Source organism: Anabrus simplex, chromosome 2 (assembly GCF_040414725.1).
Source record: "Anabrus simplex isolate iqAnaSimp1 chromosome 2, ASM4041472v1, whole genome shotgun sequence".
Lineage (NCBI taxonomy): Eukaryota > Metazoa > Arthropoda > Insecta > Orthoptera > Tettigoniidae > Anabrus > Anabrus simplex.
In genome coordinates, this window is record NC_090266.1 from 858,052,376 (window position 1) to 858,068,829 (window position 16,454).

The 16,454-nt window shown below is 36.0% G+C and overlaps 1 protein-coding gene across 1 annotated transcript in view; it reads right to left on the reverse strand.

Annotated features, from left to right (window-relative positions):
• The window catches only part of Vps13D (vacuolar protein sorting 13D), an 866,734-nt gene that overhangs the window by 173,970 nt on the left and 676,310 nt on the right, over nt 1–16,454 (reverse strand). Inside the window, 1 exon segment of the mRNA XM_068226303.1 lies at nt 4,600–4,778. Coding sequence (XP_068082404.1) covers nt 4,600–4,778 — 179 coding nt within the window.

Genomic DNA, 16,454 nt, shown 5'->3' on the forward strand with positions numbered 1-16,454 from the left:
TCTAGGTTATTGAGCAATACCCATGAAAAATGGAGAGCAAAACTGAACTTTCCTGAGGCTAACGGCTTCCTTTCCGAAGGTATAATTTACCCTGTAAAGTTCAGGAATTCAAGGCCATTTCTCATTTTGCACAATTTTCTCTGACTGGTCTCCTGTGGCGAGGGCTCTAATCTGTTTTGGAAATCTGTTCCTTTCAAAGGGACAACAAAGAACATTTTCAGGGCTAGGAAAAATGTGATCGTACTACGCGGTAATGGTGAAAATCTGTGACGAGATAAGCGAGATATTTTTAAATGTAGATTTAATACGACATGAATCTGGACTTTGAATTTACAACGTGCTAAGCAAGAAATCGGTTTAACAAAGAAATCCCTAACCATGTTTCACTGTATTTTCTCACATCTGGTTAAATTTTGGAAAGGCTATTCCCATGTAAATTTCTAGCGAAAAGGTTATCATTACTCCACTGACGCTTGAAATATATTTGTATGATGCACATAAGGTTAAGTTAGGTTAGATGAAGCTGTTTGAATAAGAAAACTAAAACTTTTGCCATCAAAGCCACTGGAGTGATACTACTATAATATTTTAGAATGAAATTGAACATACGTTCATGTTGTCTCTGAATTAGAAAAATAACTAACGAATAAGCTGTAGTATGTAAATCTGCGAAAATGCAAGTTTTGAACAAACTGATTGCCATTTCACACCAATTTTAATTTTTGTGGAGTTCTCCACTACCTGACTTATGGTTTTTAACAAAAAATTGGATATAATGACAATCTGCTATAATGAGTAAATTTTTCGCTGTTGTGAATTCTCACTATAACAGAATTCTACTGTATTTGCCTTCAGCTTCCACGTCACATTTGTCAACATGCACAAGTCACAGGGAGAAGTTGTGTGTACACTGTGAATGTTATCCCATCCCCTTTCCTGAAATAAGTAGCACAGCTATAAACCGTAACCCCTACCCATGCCAGCCTAGCTGCTAATGAACGGAACTGCCACAAAGCCTGGAGAAACAATGAAGTATGAAGGTTTCTAAATTTTCTTCTAAAGGGACATGTGAGATGTGAGTGGGCTCTTCTCAGCTTGTATCCTTGTTTTATTATTTACAATCTGCTTCACATCACACCGACACAGATAGGTCTTATGACGACGACAGGATAGGAAAGGACTAGGAGTGGGAAGGAAGTTGCCATGGCCTTAATTAAGGCAACAGAAGGGACTCCAGCTAAAGCCTCACGAGGATACAAACCGAGCAAGTTGGCCATGCGGTTAGGGGCGTGCGGCTGTGAGCTTGCATCTGGGAGATAGTGGGTTCGAATCCCACTGTCAGCAGTCCTGAAGATGGTTTTCCGTGGTTTCCCATTTTCACACCAGGCAAATGCTGGGGCTGTACCTTAATTAAGACCATGGCCGCTTCCTTCCAACTCCTAGGCCATTCCTATCCCATCGTCGCCATAAGACCTATCTGTGTCGGTGCGATGTAAAGCTACTAGGAAAAAAAAGAAATATCTCCTGAAGAGTGCTTAATACAATAAGAACTGGTATGGCAAGAACTAGAACCACACATAAAAAAATAGAAATAAAAATGGGGCTATACGCAAAATGGTGGCTGTGACTGAGGTGCTCTTCAAGATCTGCAGCATTTGAACCATTGCCCAGTGGAAACTCAGTGTGAAGAGTTTGACACAGTCGGTAACATGGCTATAGTAGCTGCTTCATTCTGGAGCAGCTTCAACATTTGACGAGAATCGGATAAGATCATCATCAGCTTGTATCCTTGAATTTTGAGGAGAATGACATATTTTTCATGTGATGTGACATCAGTTTATGGAAGTTTTGGTTATTGTTTATAGTAGGTAAACACAATATTCCATTGTTACTGAACTGAAGTTTAATACCCTGATTTGTGGGTTTCAGAAATGTGGTTTAGATCTGACAAGGGTATAAAATGCTGTAAATTAGTAACATAGTGAAAAAATTAAACCAATTGCTCAAAAATCTGCTAGCACAATTGAAATGCCAGTTTCATTGTAACAGGAAGCAAAACTCCAATGAAGAATTTCGGCAATAAAAGAACAGTCGTGATATTACTGATTGTCACGAGGAAGATCAACTTTCACTGGTAAAAATAACTTCAAAGAATATTTCTTGGAAGATTCAATTTTTCTCATAAAATATTGTCAGCATTCACTGAAAGACCAGTGACCGAGCTCGACAGCTGCAGTCGCTTAAGTGCGGCCAGTATCCAGTATTCGGGAGATAGTAGGTTCGTACTCCACTGTCGGCAGCCCTGAAAATGGTTTTCCGTGGTTTCCCATTTTCACACCAGGCAAATGCTAGGGTTGTACTTTAATTAAGGCCACGGCCGCTTCCTTCCCACTCCTAGCCCTTTCCTGTCCCATCGTCGCCGTAAGACCTATCTGTGTCGGTGCGACGTAAAACAACTAGCAAAAAGACCAGTGAAACAGACAGAGAAAGCTGCTTCTTAACTCTAACAAGGTTCAAGACTGCCTTAGGATTCACAATGATTCAAGACAGACTAAATGTTCTAAGACTTTCAGTACACACAAGTTTTAACAGCTCCACGACAGACTTCAACAACATGGCTATTGATCTCCTTGTCTTATGAAAACATAGATAAGTAAACTTTTGATAAAACTGCCATAACTCTGAATACAACATTTCAAAAATCTGTTTCTTTGGCTTATTAGTAATAATAATCATCATTAATATTAAATAATTATTTTTTGTTTATGGAAACATCCTGCTTCTCCCCACATACTGTATTTTTACCTTGAGAAGCATCTTACCAAAATCTGTATCAAGCTGGCTACACAGTACGGCCCATGTAGCTGTGAGCTTGCTTTCAGGACATGAACCTTGCTATTGATAGTCTTTAAGATAGTTTTCTATGGCTTCCCAGTTTTACACCAGGCAAATGCCAGGGCTGTATTTTATTTAGCCCTTCATATGCCCAGAATTAGTATTAGAATCAGTCGCAGCTACACAGTGTCTTGTGCAAATTTTAACGTATAAAACGTAAGAATCATGATAAACATAAATAATAATTAAATAAATCGGATTTTTTGTGGAAAATTCTGAAGCAGTCAGGGATGTGCTAAACCATGAGACATTCATACCGGCTAAACAAGTCATGGAGTTCCCTGAGTAATACTAGAGCTATTCCGTAAGCCCCACACAATGGAAATTTTTGTAGTTTAGCATCTTCCTTCCCCATCTCCACTATTCATTTTTCATTTTTTTTAAATCGAACCTGACTGCACAATATTGTGTTGATCACTTTCAGAATTTTCTGATTCAGTGTCGCTTTTCTTGGATCTGCCACTCTCAATTTCGCCGCTACCACTAAACAATTCTTCACAATCTGATATTTCACTCTCTCTTCTCCTCAGAATTTCAGAGATATCACCAATTGTTAACAGCAGCAATCTACGTGACATGATTACTACTACTGGCCTTGGATGGCAACAAGCATGATGGGGATTCATCCTCAATGTAAAACAGAACAAGAACCAGTTGAGTTATGGAATATAGTTTTCATGAGAAGGAGCAATTCTTCCTCTTTCGAATGGTATACAATATGTTATGTAACTCTTGGCAGAACACCTGAAACATGAGGTCAAATCTGAGCAAGCCTCACATGGCTGGATGCCAAGATTATATGCCAATGAGTTAAGGCCATGGCCACTTCCTTCCTAGTTCTAGCCCTCCCTTATTCCATTGTCACCAAAAACCACTCTGAGACAGAGCAATGTTAAACCACTAGAGAAAAAACCAACACCTGAAGCAAAAAGACAATACTGCTTAAGCTACTTTGACTATCAGCACCTCACATATGGAAATTATCTTTAGCAAACATAAACAAGAACAAAACGAAATGTTAGAGGGCATTCGGCCTGTGCAGGTTATTGTAAATAAAGAATTTTTGTGAATAAATTAATTCCGTCCCCTCGTCTACGGAGACTGGACAGCCAAAGTAGGGGACTGCCTGTAGTAGTGAAGTACAGTAGGGACTTTGAGGGCCTTGGGACCACTACGGTAGCTGTGAAGGCCCTTCAGGAACTCTGAAAAGCAGTGGCAAAGGGACTCTGTTTAAGACACAGCAGGTTGTTATGCTTGTTAAGTACCAAAATGGTATAAAAAGAGCAATGTAAATTTAAATCTTATAGCAGTTGTATAGTATTATTTGAAGTAATTCCACATTCTTTATATGAGTTGATTATGTTTGTAAATATAGAAGATATTATGAGTAGAATTTTGTAAATATAAATTTATTATGGATGAGTGGTGTGTTTAATAGAAAAATTGTAAAATTGTTAGTGTAAATTGCATAATACTGTATTTTAGGAAAGTGTCTTCTTCTCGTTTAAATTTAAAAATTAGTGCTCAATAATAATGTACTTTTGTGTATCATTTACCACCGAAGTAGAGACCTCATTTGCAAATAAAGTGATTCTGATTTGATTTTGAAACAACTCACGTGGATGAGATAAGAAGAGAGAACAGGAGAAAGGTAGGTTTCAAGGAGTACAGAACTGCAGTTGAAAACTAAACTAAATTCCTTACCTTACATTAATATATATGGAGTTGTTGGCATTGATCAGGAAACCACCAGACCACACACAATCATGCACATCTAAAATTCTGACACAAAGAAGTTGATCCTTATCCAGGCGTGGCCAATGAAATGGTAAACAGCAATCAGGCACAGCAGTTAGGTATGTAGCTCTTGCACCAGGATCATTCTATTGTAAAAAGCAAAAATAATTATCAGCTTCGCTAGGAGAGCTTATGACTTTTAGCCCATTTCAGTTTTTGAAATATATTATTATATAATACAAATATTAATATAATAATGAACAGGTCAGCTGGAATCCATTAAAATTATAGCTGATCATCTACAACACAAGAATATACAATCATGTTACAATACTGTAAACTAATAACTTCTGTAAATAAGATGAAATACAGTACAAATATGAATTCATGAATCACATTTTAGACCCTTCATTAATACACTGTCAATTTTCTTTTCAGAAACAACTATGGCTGAAAAGAGTCGCTTTAAAAAACATAGTTTTATACACAAGTATACACAAGTAGCAGAACAGAGAGTACAATCAGCACCAGATAGTGCTTCCACAAGACATGTCAATCAGCAATCACCAATGATCTGGATTTAGGGCTGTTGCCCGGGTAGCAGATTCCCTATCAAATGTTTACCTAGCTTATTCTTAAACGTTTTCAAAGAATTTGGAAATTTACCAAACATTTCCCTCAATAATTTATTCTAACCCCTTACTCCTAATCGCATAAATGAATATTTGCCACAGTTTATCCTCTTGAATTCGAACTTTCTACTTTTAAAGGCATCGCTCAAGCTTATTCGCCTACTAATGTAATTACACGCAATCTCTCCATTGACAGCTCAAAACATACCACTGCAAGAAATCAGCTTCATTTCCTGTTCAAATCTTATTTACATTAAATCAATAAAAGTAAACTTCCACCTGTTTGATACTATATATTTGCATTAAGCAAATTAATTATTTGTAGAACATATTTCGCTCCTCGGAAACATCTTCAGCTATATAACATTGCTTAGGCGAAATTACATAGAACTTTCTTCTTCTCAAAAAAAGTCATAAAGTAGTACATTTGCTATGCTTAAAACAAAACTAATTTAAAAAGATAAAAATAATTAAAATATGTGGGGAGGGTGGAGTAGATTAGTAAATGAGTTACAGGATTATATTTATATGTATGTAGATCCATCTTCCCTTCCCATTCCACTGCCCCACTCAACCCTCCCCTTGAATTTTAATTATTTTTATCTTTTTAAATCAGTCTATCGAAGAGTTCTTGGGGCGGCTAAGATAATGCACAATAACAAGAAAGTTAAAGAATCGTGCAATAAATCACGAGCCATATGGAATGTAATCAAGGGAGAAACCAACAGACACGCAGTTGGAAATAAAGTTGTTGCCATAAAAAACGATAAGGGAATGCAAATGAATGACCCTCATTGTTTGGCTAATTATATAAATGATTTCTTTCTATCCCTACCATACAAACTTGAAAATGCAAATATATCAGATGTATTACCAGAATTCCCAACCTTTGTGCAAAACTCTATGCTATTAACTCCAGTAACAGAATGGGAAATTCTTAAAATTATACAGTCTTTGAAGAATAAAACTTCCACAGGTATAGATGAAATTCCCACAAAACTCATTAAAAAATGTGCTCCTTATCTGGTACAGCCTTTAACTTATCTCATCAATGAATCATTTTCTAGTGGTCAGTTTCCTAATCTCCTAAAAATAGCTAAAGTTACCCCAGTCTTTAAAAGCGGAAACATACACGATTTACATAATTAAAGACCAATATCAATACTCATTGTTATTTCAAAAATATTTTAATGCGCTATGAAAGATCGGATTACTAAATTTTAAATCAAATATAACTTGTTAAATAATGCACAACATGGGTTCAAAGCTGGCAGAAGTACTTTGTCTGCTTTACCACATTTTACACAGTTGGTCGTAAATGCTCTTGATAATGATGAAACTGTGATAGGACAATTTCTTGACCTTTCACAGGCATTTGATACTGTTGATCATGAAATATTGTTGCACAAATTATATCAGACTGGAGTTAGAGTAATTGTTAACGACTGGTTTAGATCATACCTGGATAAACGATCCCAGTTTGTTGAAATTACATACTGTAACAGTAAAGGGCATAATGAGACATATCACTCTCAGGTAAAAAACATAGACTTCGGTATTCCGCAGGGTAGTATTTTGGGGCCTATTCTTTTCTTGATCTATGTGAATGATCTTCCTCACAATAATCAAGTAGAAACTGCAGTTCTGTATGCTGATGATACAAACATAATTATTAATAATCCTGACCCTATGTCTAAAGAAACTGAAGCAAATACAGTTCTGTCTAGGTTAGAATCATGGTTCAGGAAAAACAAATTAGCACTGAACTTAAAAAAGACCCAATATATGGAATTCAAGGCATCTAACTACCATGACAAAACTGCAAAAAAACACAACCTTATTTTAAATGCAAAAGCAATTGAAAATACCTTGACCACAAAGTTTTTAGGTGTCCATATAGATGAAAAATTAAGATGGGATTGTCATATTAAAAAAATAGGGAAGTCTTTGAGTTCTGTTTGTTTTGCCTTAAGGATTTTGTCTAATAGTTGTAGTGAAGAATATGTTAGAACAGCATATTTTGGATATTTCCATTCAGTCATCACTTATGCTATTGGTCTCTGGGGCTGCTACAAATAAAATTTTGATGTTATTTTTCGAATACAGAAACAAGCTATCAAAATTATATTGAGATGTAACAGGTTGGACCATTGCAGACCATTACTTAAGAGACTAAGGATACTCCCAGTACCAAGCATATACATCATGCAATGCATTCTACATGTGAAAAAAAATATTGATCACTTCAGAAAAAATTTTGACGATCACAGTTACCAGACGTGAACAAGAAATAATATTTTTATCAAGCACAAGAGTAAAAACATTGCCTTGAGATATGTAGACTCAGTTGGAATCAGATTGTATAATAAGCTTCCAAATAAGATTAAAGATATTAGTCCCGTCAGTTCATTTACCACAGCTTTAAAAAATCTCCTGCTGAGTAGCTGCTTCTATAGTGCAGAAGAATGCATGATGAAGTGCTGGTAATGATGCTATTATTTATTAACTTGTAAAAGTTCTTAATATCTAGTATATAGCCTTAAAAAAATGTTAATGTCACATTGGTTATGTACATATGAACACCACACCAATAGATTTTTATTTTTATTTTGTCTTGTAAATATTGGTTATCAATATTATTTATTATTTAAAAAATTAAGATGTGCTGTCCTAACATTGAGGTATTTTTCTTCTTTTTCAAAATGTTCATTATTGTGCATATATTATTGTTAGTAATAGGAAATCACTCGACAACTCCTATACTGTTGGCATTTTTCAAAATATGTAATTGTACAGTCTATGGAAGCTAAATAAATGAATGAATGAATGAATGAATGAATGAATGAAATGAGTTTCGTTTTAAGCATACCAAAGGTGCTATATTAAGATGGTTTCTTCGAGAAGAAGAAAATTCTATGTAATTTCACCTAAGCAATGTTATGTAGCTGAAGATGTTCCTACGGAATAAAACATGTTCTACAGATAATTAATTTGCTTAAAGCAAATATATAATATCAAACAGGTGGAAGTTTACTTTTGTTGATTTAACGTACACACCACAGTCTAGCATCTCGTCTCCTTACTCCCAAGTCTTCCCTGCCCAAGGTTTGCAATATTTTCATAACACTACTTCTTGTCGAAAATCACCCAGAAAAATCATGCTGCCTTCCTTTGGATCTTTTCGAGTTCTTGTATCAAGTAGACCAGCTGTGGGTCCCATTCACAGGAACCATACTCTAATTGTGGTCTTACCAGAGACTTATACGCTCTCTCCTTTACATCCTTACTACAATCCCTAAATACTATCATAACCATATGAAGGGATCTGTAACATTTCTTAACAACCTTCTTTATATGATTACCCTAATGAATATAATTCCTTATGTTAACACCTAGGTACTTACAGAGTGCCCCATGAGGTAGTATCACCCCATCAACACAGTAATTAAAAGTGAGAGGACAATTCCTCTGGATGGAACTTACAATTGACTTTTCATCCCATTTTACTATCATCTTCTGACCATCTCACAACACTGTCCAAGTTCCCCTGCAGTCGCTCACAATCCTGTAACTCTATAACATCAGTTCTTTACTCGTATCCATATATATATATAAAATAAGAGCTTTGTCTGTACAATGCTCAGAATTTGAAAAGAATGGTATTTCTGTATCAGTTGTGTCCACAGTAACAAGGAAATTCACTTTTTAATTTCCTGTAATTTCTGTCTGTCTGTCTGTCTATCTGTGTCTGTATGTACATACGCACATCACGAGAAAATGACCGAAGAGAATTTAATGAAAATCGGTATGTCAAGTCCGAGAATGAGCCACTACAATCTAAGCTATAAATAATTTTATTCACGCTAAGTGAAATGGTAGTTCAGGGGAAGGCCTAAAATTTAATACTCAAATATTTATGTTATTAGCAGTCCAATCGATAAATTCATTATGACAAACGTATTAGAGAATTAAATTTCCGATCATTTATGTCTTATACGTTTTTACCATACCGACTATGATAAGAGATATGCATGAATTTGTATTTCTGTTGCTAAGTCCATATCAACGCCGAGCCACAAGAAAATGGGTAAACAGAATTTAATGAAAATTGGTATGTAAAGTCGGGGTATAAGGAACTACAGTTTAGGCTATAAATAATTTCATTTACATCGGATAATATGGTAGTTAAGGGGAAGGTGCCTAAAATTTAATTTTTAAATGCCTGTGTTATTGGTCCTATCGAAAAGTACCATATAATAAAAGTTATAGATACAATTTCCGATCATTTATGCCTTGTTCAGCTTTAGCATACCGACTATGATAAAAGCGGTGGTGGTGGTGGTAATGATTGTTTTAAGAGGAAGGACAACTAGGCAACCATCCTCTATATAGCACTAATCAGAGAGAGAAAGTGGGAGGAGTATGACACTTCGAAAAATAAAGGTATTGGCCTAAGAAATACAAGGGCGACAAAGGCTGTGAAAATGAAAGACTCCCTATGCCTCCATATGTAATACTGTTGGGGTCAGAAAAGAACAAGAGATGACAAAGGGAGCTCGGATAGGACAGGATAGGAAAGGATATGATAGAATAAGATAGACGAAGTGAGGAACCTGGCACAAGTACGTGGAAGAAATGTCAGGACTTGGCTAAGGGCCCTGCGATCGCCAACCCATGCTCCCAAGTTCAGAGACAGCTTGAGACCCGTTTTAGTCACCTCTTATGACAGGCAGAGGATACCGAGGCTGTTATTCTACTGCCCCCACCAACAGGGTGAGGACTGTGATAAGGGAATGAGTGAATTTAGGTGAATTTAGAGTTCTGTTGTTTAGTCCTTATCAATGCTGACATGGTATTTTTCAATTCTGTTAACAGGCTTTGGTTTTTGTCATGATTGTCTTAGGATGTAAAAACACAGGGTCATCGGTCCATATCGACAAGGAAAATTGCGAAGATTATCATAAAAATGAAAAAAAAAAACATATAGGAACGATCGCTTGAAGAATAAGGCAAGAAGGAGTCATTACAGTAGATGCCCTAATATCGCAGAGTCAGAAGAAAATGAAATGTGAAGGCCTACAATATCGAGAGTTCATAAAACTGATGAACAGTAACATTACATTGACCATTGTTTGTTGTGATGTTCTTTCTCCCCGCTGCCATTCATCTCCGATAGATGGGACTACTGCTGCATACCGGGTATAACAGCTTGTCTGAACATTGGCGGGAAGTAGCTGGGGAATTAGATAACTTTCTTCTTTAGTATGCCGTTCCTCTGATTTATAAATTTTTTCATACTACTGGTATGTAGCACACTGGTTCATGACAGTATTCCAGCTATTCAATACCTACTCTGAAGTGTTGATTGGAATGAGCAGTGTGCACACTTAATGGAATAATGGCAGTGTTCACTGCTGCCTGCGGCCTGGTCATTCCAGCTCTGAAACTTTGGACTGTTAGATCAGCAGCATAGTACTGTTTGTTAAATGTGAGAATATGTGGGGGTTTTCATTTGATTATTTCATATGATAACATTACTTTTAATCGCGACATTCCTACTATGTTACTGTAATGACCTATGTTTATTTCAATTGGAAAAAAAAAAAAACCCACTCTTTCTGAGGATGTAAAATGTCGGGTGGAGAGCGAGTATCTGCTACTACAATTAAAACTGCCCAATTTGATTGCGAATGATAGTAGGCAAAGGGGCCTGCCGTTACAATTAAAATCCCCTAACCCGGTCTCCACATGAAAAAAGACATAGGGTGACTTCCCTGTAGTGTTTCTGGGGTAAAGCTTAAGAGTTATGCAATTTAGTACAATCTTACCTGCAATGTGTACTCTTAACCTAGAATTCTGTATACAATGTAGAATTCCGTAGCGAAGCACGGGTACATCAGCTAGTCATTTACATATATACGAAAACATAAAAGCCCACTAGTACTGCCGTACCCCCCTTACCTCCCTACTCCTCTTAATCATTACAGGATCAGATAACACTTCACCTAGTTGAATTCTCTGAATTCTATTTTCTAGAAATTTAGCCAACCATTCAACCACTCTTTTGTCTAGTTCAATAACCCTCATTTTTTGTCAGTAATCTCCTATGATCTACGCTATCAAAAACCTTGGATAGGTCAACAGTGATACAGTCCATTTGACCTCCTGAATCTAAAATATCTGCTACATCTTGCTGGAATCCTACAAGTTGAGCTTCAATGCAATAACATTTCCTCAACTTGAACTGCCTTCTATCAAATAAGTTGGTAATTTTGCAAACTTGCAAATTCTGAAGACTTTCCGAGAGCGTACAAACAACACATGTTAATTTGACTGGCCTGTAGTTATCAGTTTTATGTTTGTCACCCTTTCCCTTGTACACCGGGGCTGCTTTTGCAACTCTCCATTCACTTGATATTGCTCCTTCATGCATATAATAATCAAATAAGTATTTCAGATATCGCTATATATCCCAGCCCATAGCCTTTAATACATCCCCAGAAATCTTATCAACCCCAGCTGCATTTCTAGCTTTCAACATAGATAAAGGAAAACTATTCCCATTTTACCTGCATGCAGAAAAGTGATTAACATCCCATGTAATTGTAATGTGGCATGGACTATTTTGAGAAATTCAAGATATATTATATCTGAAGCTATCTCTTTTCACTTTAGCGGCTGTGAGCTTGCATCCGGGAGATAGTAGGTTCGAATCCCACTATCGGCAGCCCTGAAAATGGTTTTCCGTGGTTTCCCATTTTCACACCAGGCAAATGCTGGGGCTGTACCTTAATTAAGGCCACGGCCGCTTCCTTCCAACTCCTAGGCCTTTCCTATCCCAACGTCGCCATAAGACCTATCTGTGTCGGTGCGACGTAAAGCCCCTAGCAAAAAAAAAATTTTCACTTTAGACTCGGTTAATTTATGACTGTTAGCTCTTCATTCTGCCGAAACTAACTTCGAGTAAATATATTTATAAACTATTTGAAAGAGAAAACATATCGTAACAGTATTACACCTGCAAAAGAAACAACTTAATTAAAAATAGAATGACACATTTCGTTCTTGAAAGAACATCATCAGATTCTACCAAATCTCACTCATATTTTATTTAGAAATAAATATTCTTGTTTAAATATGTAGGAACTTGAAATCTGGAACTTATCCTAATGATGTCTTCCTTTATCTCGACTCCAGTTTTTACTGTACGGTTTTTGAAAAACCATCGCTTTGTCACTGCCGTGGGTTAAAATTGCTCCAGTCCGTTGACCTACCTTTGCCACGTCATGTCCCTCTCCTTGGCTAGGTGAATGACACACGTGTTTTATTTTTTATTTTTAGCAGTTGCTTCAGTATTACCATTGTTGTTGTTGTTGTTGTTATTACTATCGTCATTATTATTATTATCATCTTCCTCATATTAAAATTCTTTTTGTAAACTATGCAAGGGTTCTTACTGGGCATCTAATGGGCTGTCTATTATACCAGCAGATATAGTGAAAGTCTTCAACAAAGTAAAGTGGAAACAACTCTTTAGGAACATGAAGAATACAGGACTGGACTGGAGGGACAGAAGACTCATTTTACTCCTGTACAAAAATCAAAGCCCAACAATAGAAATCAATGGTAATGTTAAGACAGCATCCATTAGAAGGGGAGTGAGACAAGGTTGTGCGCTATCTCCATTTTTGATTATTTTCACCATGTTGGTCCGTATTGACTTATTCAAATTTCTGTAAAAAATATTTTCACTGCCTTGTCAATACTTTATACATTTTATTTTATTTAATTACCATACATGTACATGTTTCGAGAGCCACCGCTCTCTTCTTCAGCAGTGCCAAACATTAATTGATCCTTGGACTATGGTACAATGGTATAATAGAACAAGTATATATGAATTGTTACAACAATTTCTCTTAGTTTCACCTTTCCTATTTACTATGTCATTTGTTGTAGATTTTACTGGAAATTTCCTAAATAATGAAATCTATTAAATTAATCTCTATATGTTAATTTATGTCCTTATTTACATATGAAAGAATAAATATTTCTTCTTGTCTAAATTTAACATTTACTTGTCATTTAGTGGAAATCCTTAAATAAATCAATTTCTAAGATAATAGATAAGATCTATAAAATAGTCCTTATCCTAAAATCATAAATAATAAATATCAATTCGTAAAATAATAAATAACATCTATAAAATTAGTTATCCTTTAAAATGTTTCTGCTCTCTTCTTTCTTCTTAAAGTCTGCTATAATTTTCTAGACCTCTCATAAATCAGAATATCTTCTCTTAATCTCGTCCAATTCCTTAAATAAATAAACCAAACTAACTAACTTTAAGAGACCTTTTGCAAAAAAAAGACGGCTACTCAGATGTCTGGAGAAATAATTTAGGCCTAGTTAGTTCATTCCATCTAATTTATCCAAAAATTAAAATGATGTGATATTGATCTGAACCCAAACAATATGTCCTCCTTCCTTCCTTGTTGTCAATCTGCTACTCTGCTACTGGTTACGCGATGACCATGCTGGTCGCTTTCTAACCGTCAAACTCCTTTAAATAATAAACCAATAAACTAATCTTTAGCGACGTGTTTATAAAAGGACGATATCTCAGATAATTACAGAAAATTGTATTTACTTACTTCAGCTCGACTGGTTGCCAAAATTTAACCTTGACTGAAGTATTCTTGTACTAGTTTGAATAAACAAACATGTTCTGCTCTCTGCTGTCAATGACCTTGTTAGGCTCGCTGCTAACTGCCGCTGTGCTGCCGGTTATGTAATGTAGGGGATGGAGGGGGCGCGTACTTGTGACCGGAACTATTTCTTTCGCTCCCTTTTTCTCTCCCTTCTTATATGATTGTATGCCAATCGGTACATCGCATTTTCTTCATTCAGTGGTTCGTTTAAGTTATTTTCATTATTGTTTCTCTGATCAATATATATATTTATTTTCTCTAGAGCATCCATTAATTTTCCTTTTGTTGTCATGTGCAGTATTTCCATATCTTTATCTATTTCCGTAAAATTATGTTTGTATTCTTCCATGTGTTCTCCCATTGCTGAGAATCTCCTGTGTCTCACCGCATTCACGTGCTCCTTGTATCTCGTCTCCAAACTCCTCCCTGATTGTCCAATGTATTTTTTCCCACAATTTTGGCATTTGATGCAATATACTCCTGATTTATTAAACCTGTCAGATCTATTAACCTTATGCGAATTAAATAAAATTCTCTTATTATTGTTGTTTGTCTTAAACGCCACGTCAATGCCCTTTTTATTAAATATCTTTTTTATTCCGTATGAGTGTCTATTATGAAATGTTATTACCACTACATTCTTCCTTTCTTTCTTTCTTTCTTTCTTTCTTTTCTTTTTCCAAGGTTGACTTCTGTTTACTTATTGATTTGTCCTTTATTTTATCTACATATTTCTTCGTATATCCAGAAATTTACGCAAAAACCAAAGGAATTAAAATTAACAGACAACAAATCCACTGTATGAGGTTTGCCAATGACATTGCATTAATTGCAGATTCAGAGAGGGAAATAAGTAAAATGCTACAAGTTTTAACATCAACCCCACAGGAATCAAAACTGAAACTGAACACCTCAGAAACAAAAGTATTAGTTGTCAAGAAATCAACTGAGGAAATACCAATAAACATTAAGGTAGGTGATGAAAATATACAAGTAAGTCAATTTTGCTACTTGGGAAGCATTATCACTCAGGACAACAGGTGCACCACAGAAATCAGGAGGAGGATTGCTCTAGCTAAACAAGCCTTCAGTAACAAGAAACAGCTTCTGACAAGCAGGAACATTAACTTTAAAGTCAGGAAAGAATTTGCCAAAATGTTTGTGTGGAGTGTTTTGTTGTATGGTTGCAAAACATGGGTCTTAGCAAAACAGGATATAAAATGCCCGGAAGCAATGGAAATGTGGATATGGAGGAGGATGCTGAAAATTAGTTGGACAGAGAAAAAGTCAAACAATAGGGTCCTTAAGGAAACAGACGAAACAAGGGAATCGATCAACACTATAGAAAAGAGGAAAACCAAATTCCTTGGCCACACACTTCGACATAAGACATTCCTCACGACTCTGCTGGAAGGAAAAATTCTGGGTAAGAAGGGAAGAGGAAGGCCGAGGAAGAAGTATCTGGATTCCGTCATGGACAGGCTGAATTTGAAAAAATATGTTGACCTAAAATGCTCAGCAGAGGAGAGACAAATGTGGTTGCAGCGACAAGGCCTTGCCTTTAGGATATGAATGAATGATGATAATGATAATGATAATAATAATAATAATAATAATAATAATAATAATAATAATAATAATAATAATAAAAACTACGAATATAGTTCCACGAAAATTCTCTGAATTTACGCAGCATCTCGGCCACTCCAGGCATTTTAGTAGGTTATTCATTTATCAATAAAAATGATGTCTTACAATATACACTTGAATACATTTCATGAAATTGCTCTTTTTTCTTTCTTGTTATTTGCTTTACGTCACATCGACACAGATAGGTCTTATAGCGACGACGGGGCAGGAAGGGGCTAGGAGTGGGAAGGAAGCGGCCGTGGCCTTAATTAAGGTACAGCCCCAACATTTGCCTGGTGTGAAAATGGGAAACCACGGAAAACCATCTTCAGGGCTGCCGACAGTGGGGTTCGAACCCACGATCTCCCGAATACTGGATACTGGCCGCACTTAAGCGACTGCAGCTATCGAGCTCGGTATGAAATTGCTCAATCAAATCATCATCATAAATCTAATCTCTCCCCACTCCCGACACACACAATGAAAAGTTAAAGGAAAACCAACCAACGCATTTAAAAGCTCATTAGACTATCAATAATAATAATAATAATAATAATAATAATAATAATAATAATAATAATAATAATAAACTACTAATACAGTTCTAAGAAAGCAGTTCACACAGACATAAACTACATAATGGAAAATTGAAGGAAAACTAACCAACCCATTAAGAAAGCTCGTTAGACAGTAAAAAATTGATGATGATAATAATAACTACAACTACTGAATATAAGGCATGATCAAAAAGTTTCCGTTTGAGGGTGTTGCAGCACCGGACATGCTACGTAGTGCGACTCCGATGCATGTATATAAGCATGGACATGTAGACAAAGGGATTAGTGTGGCA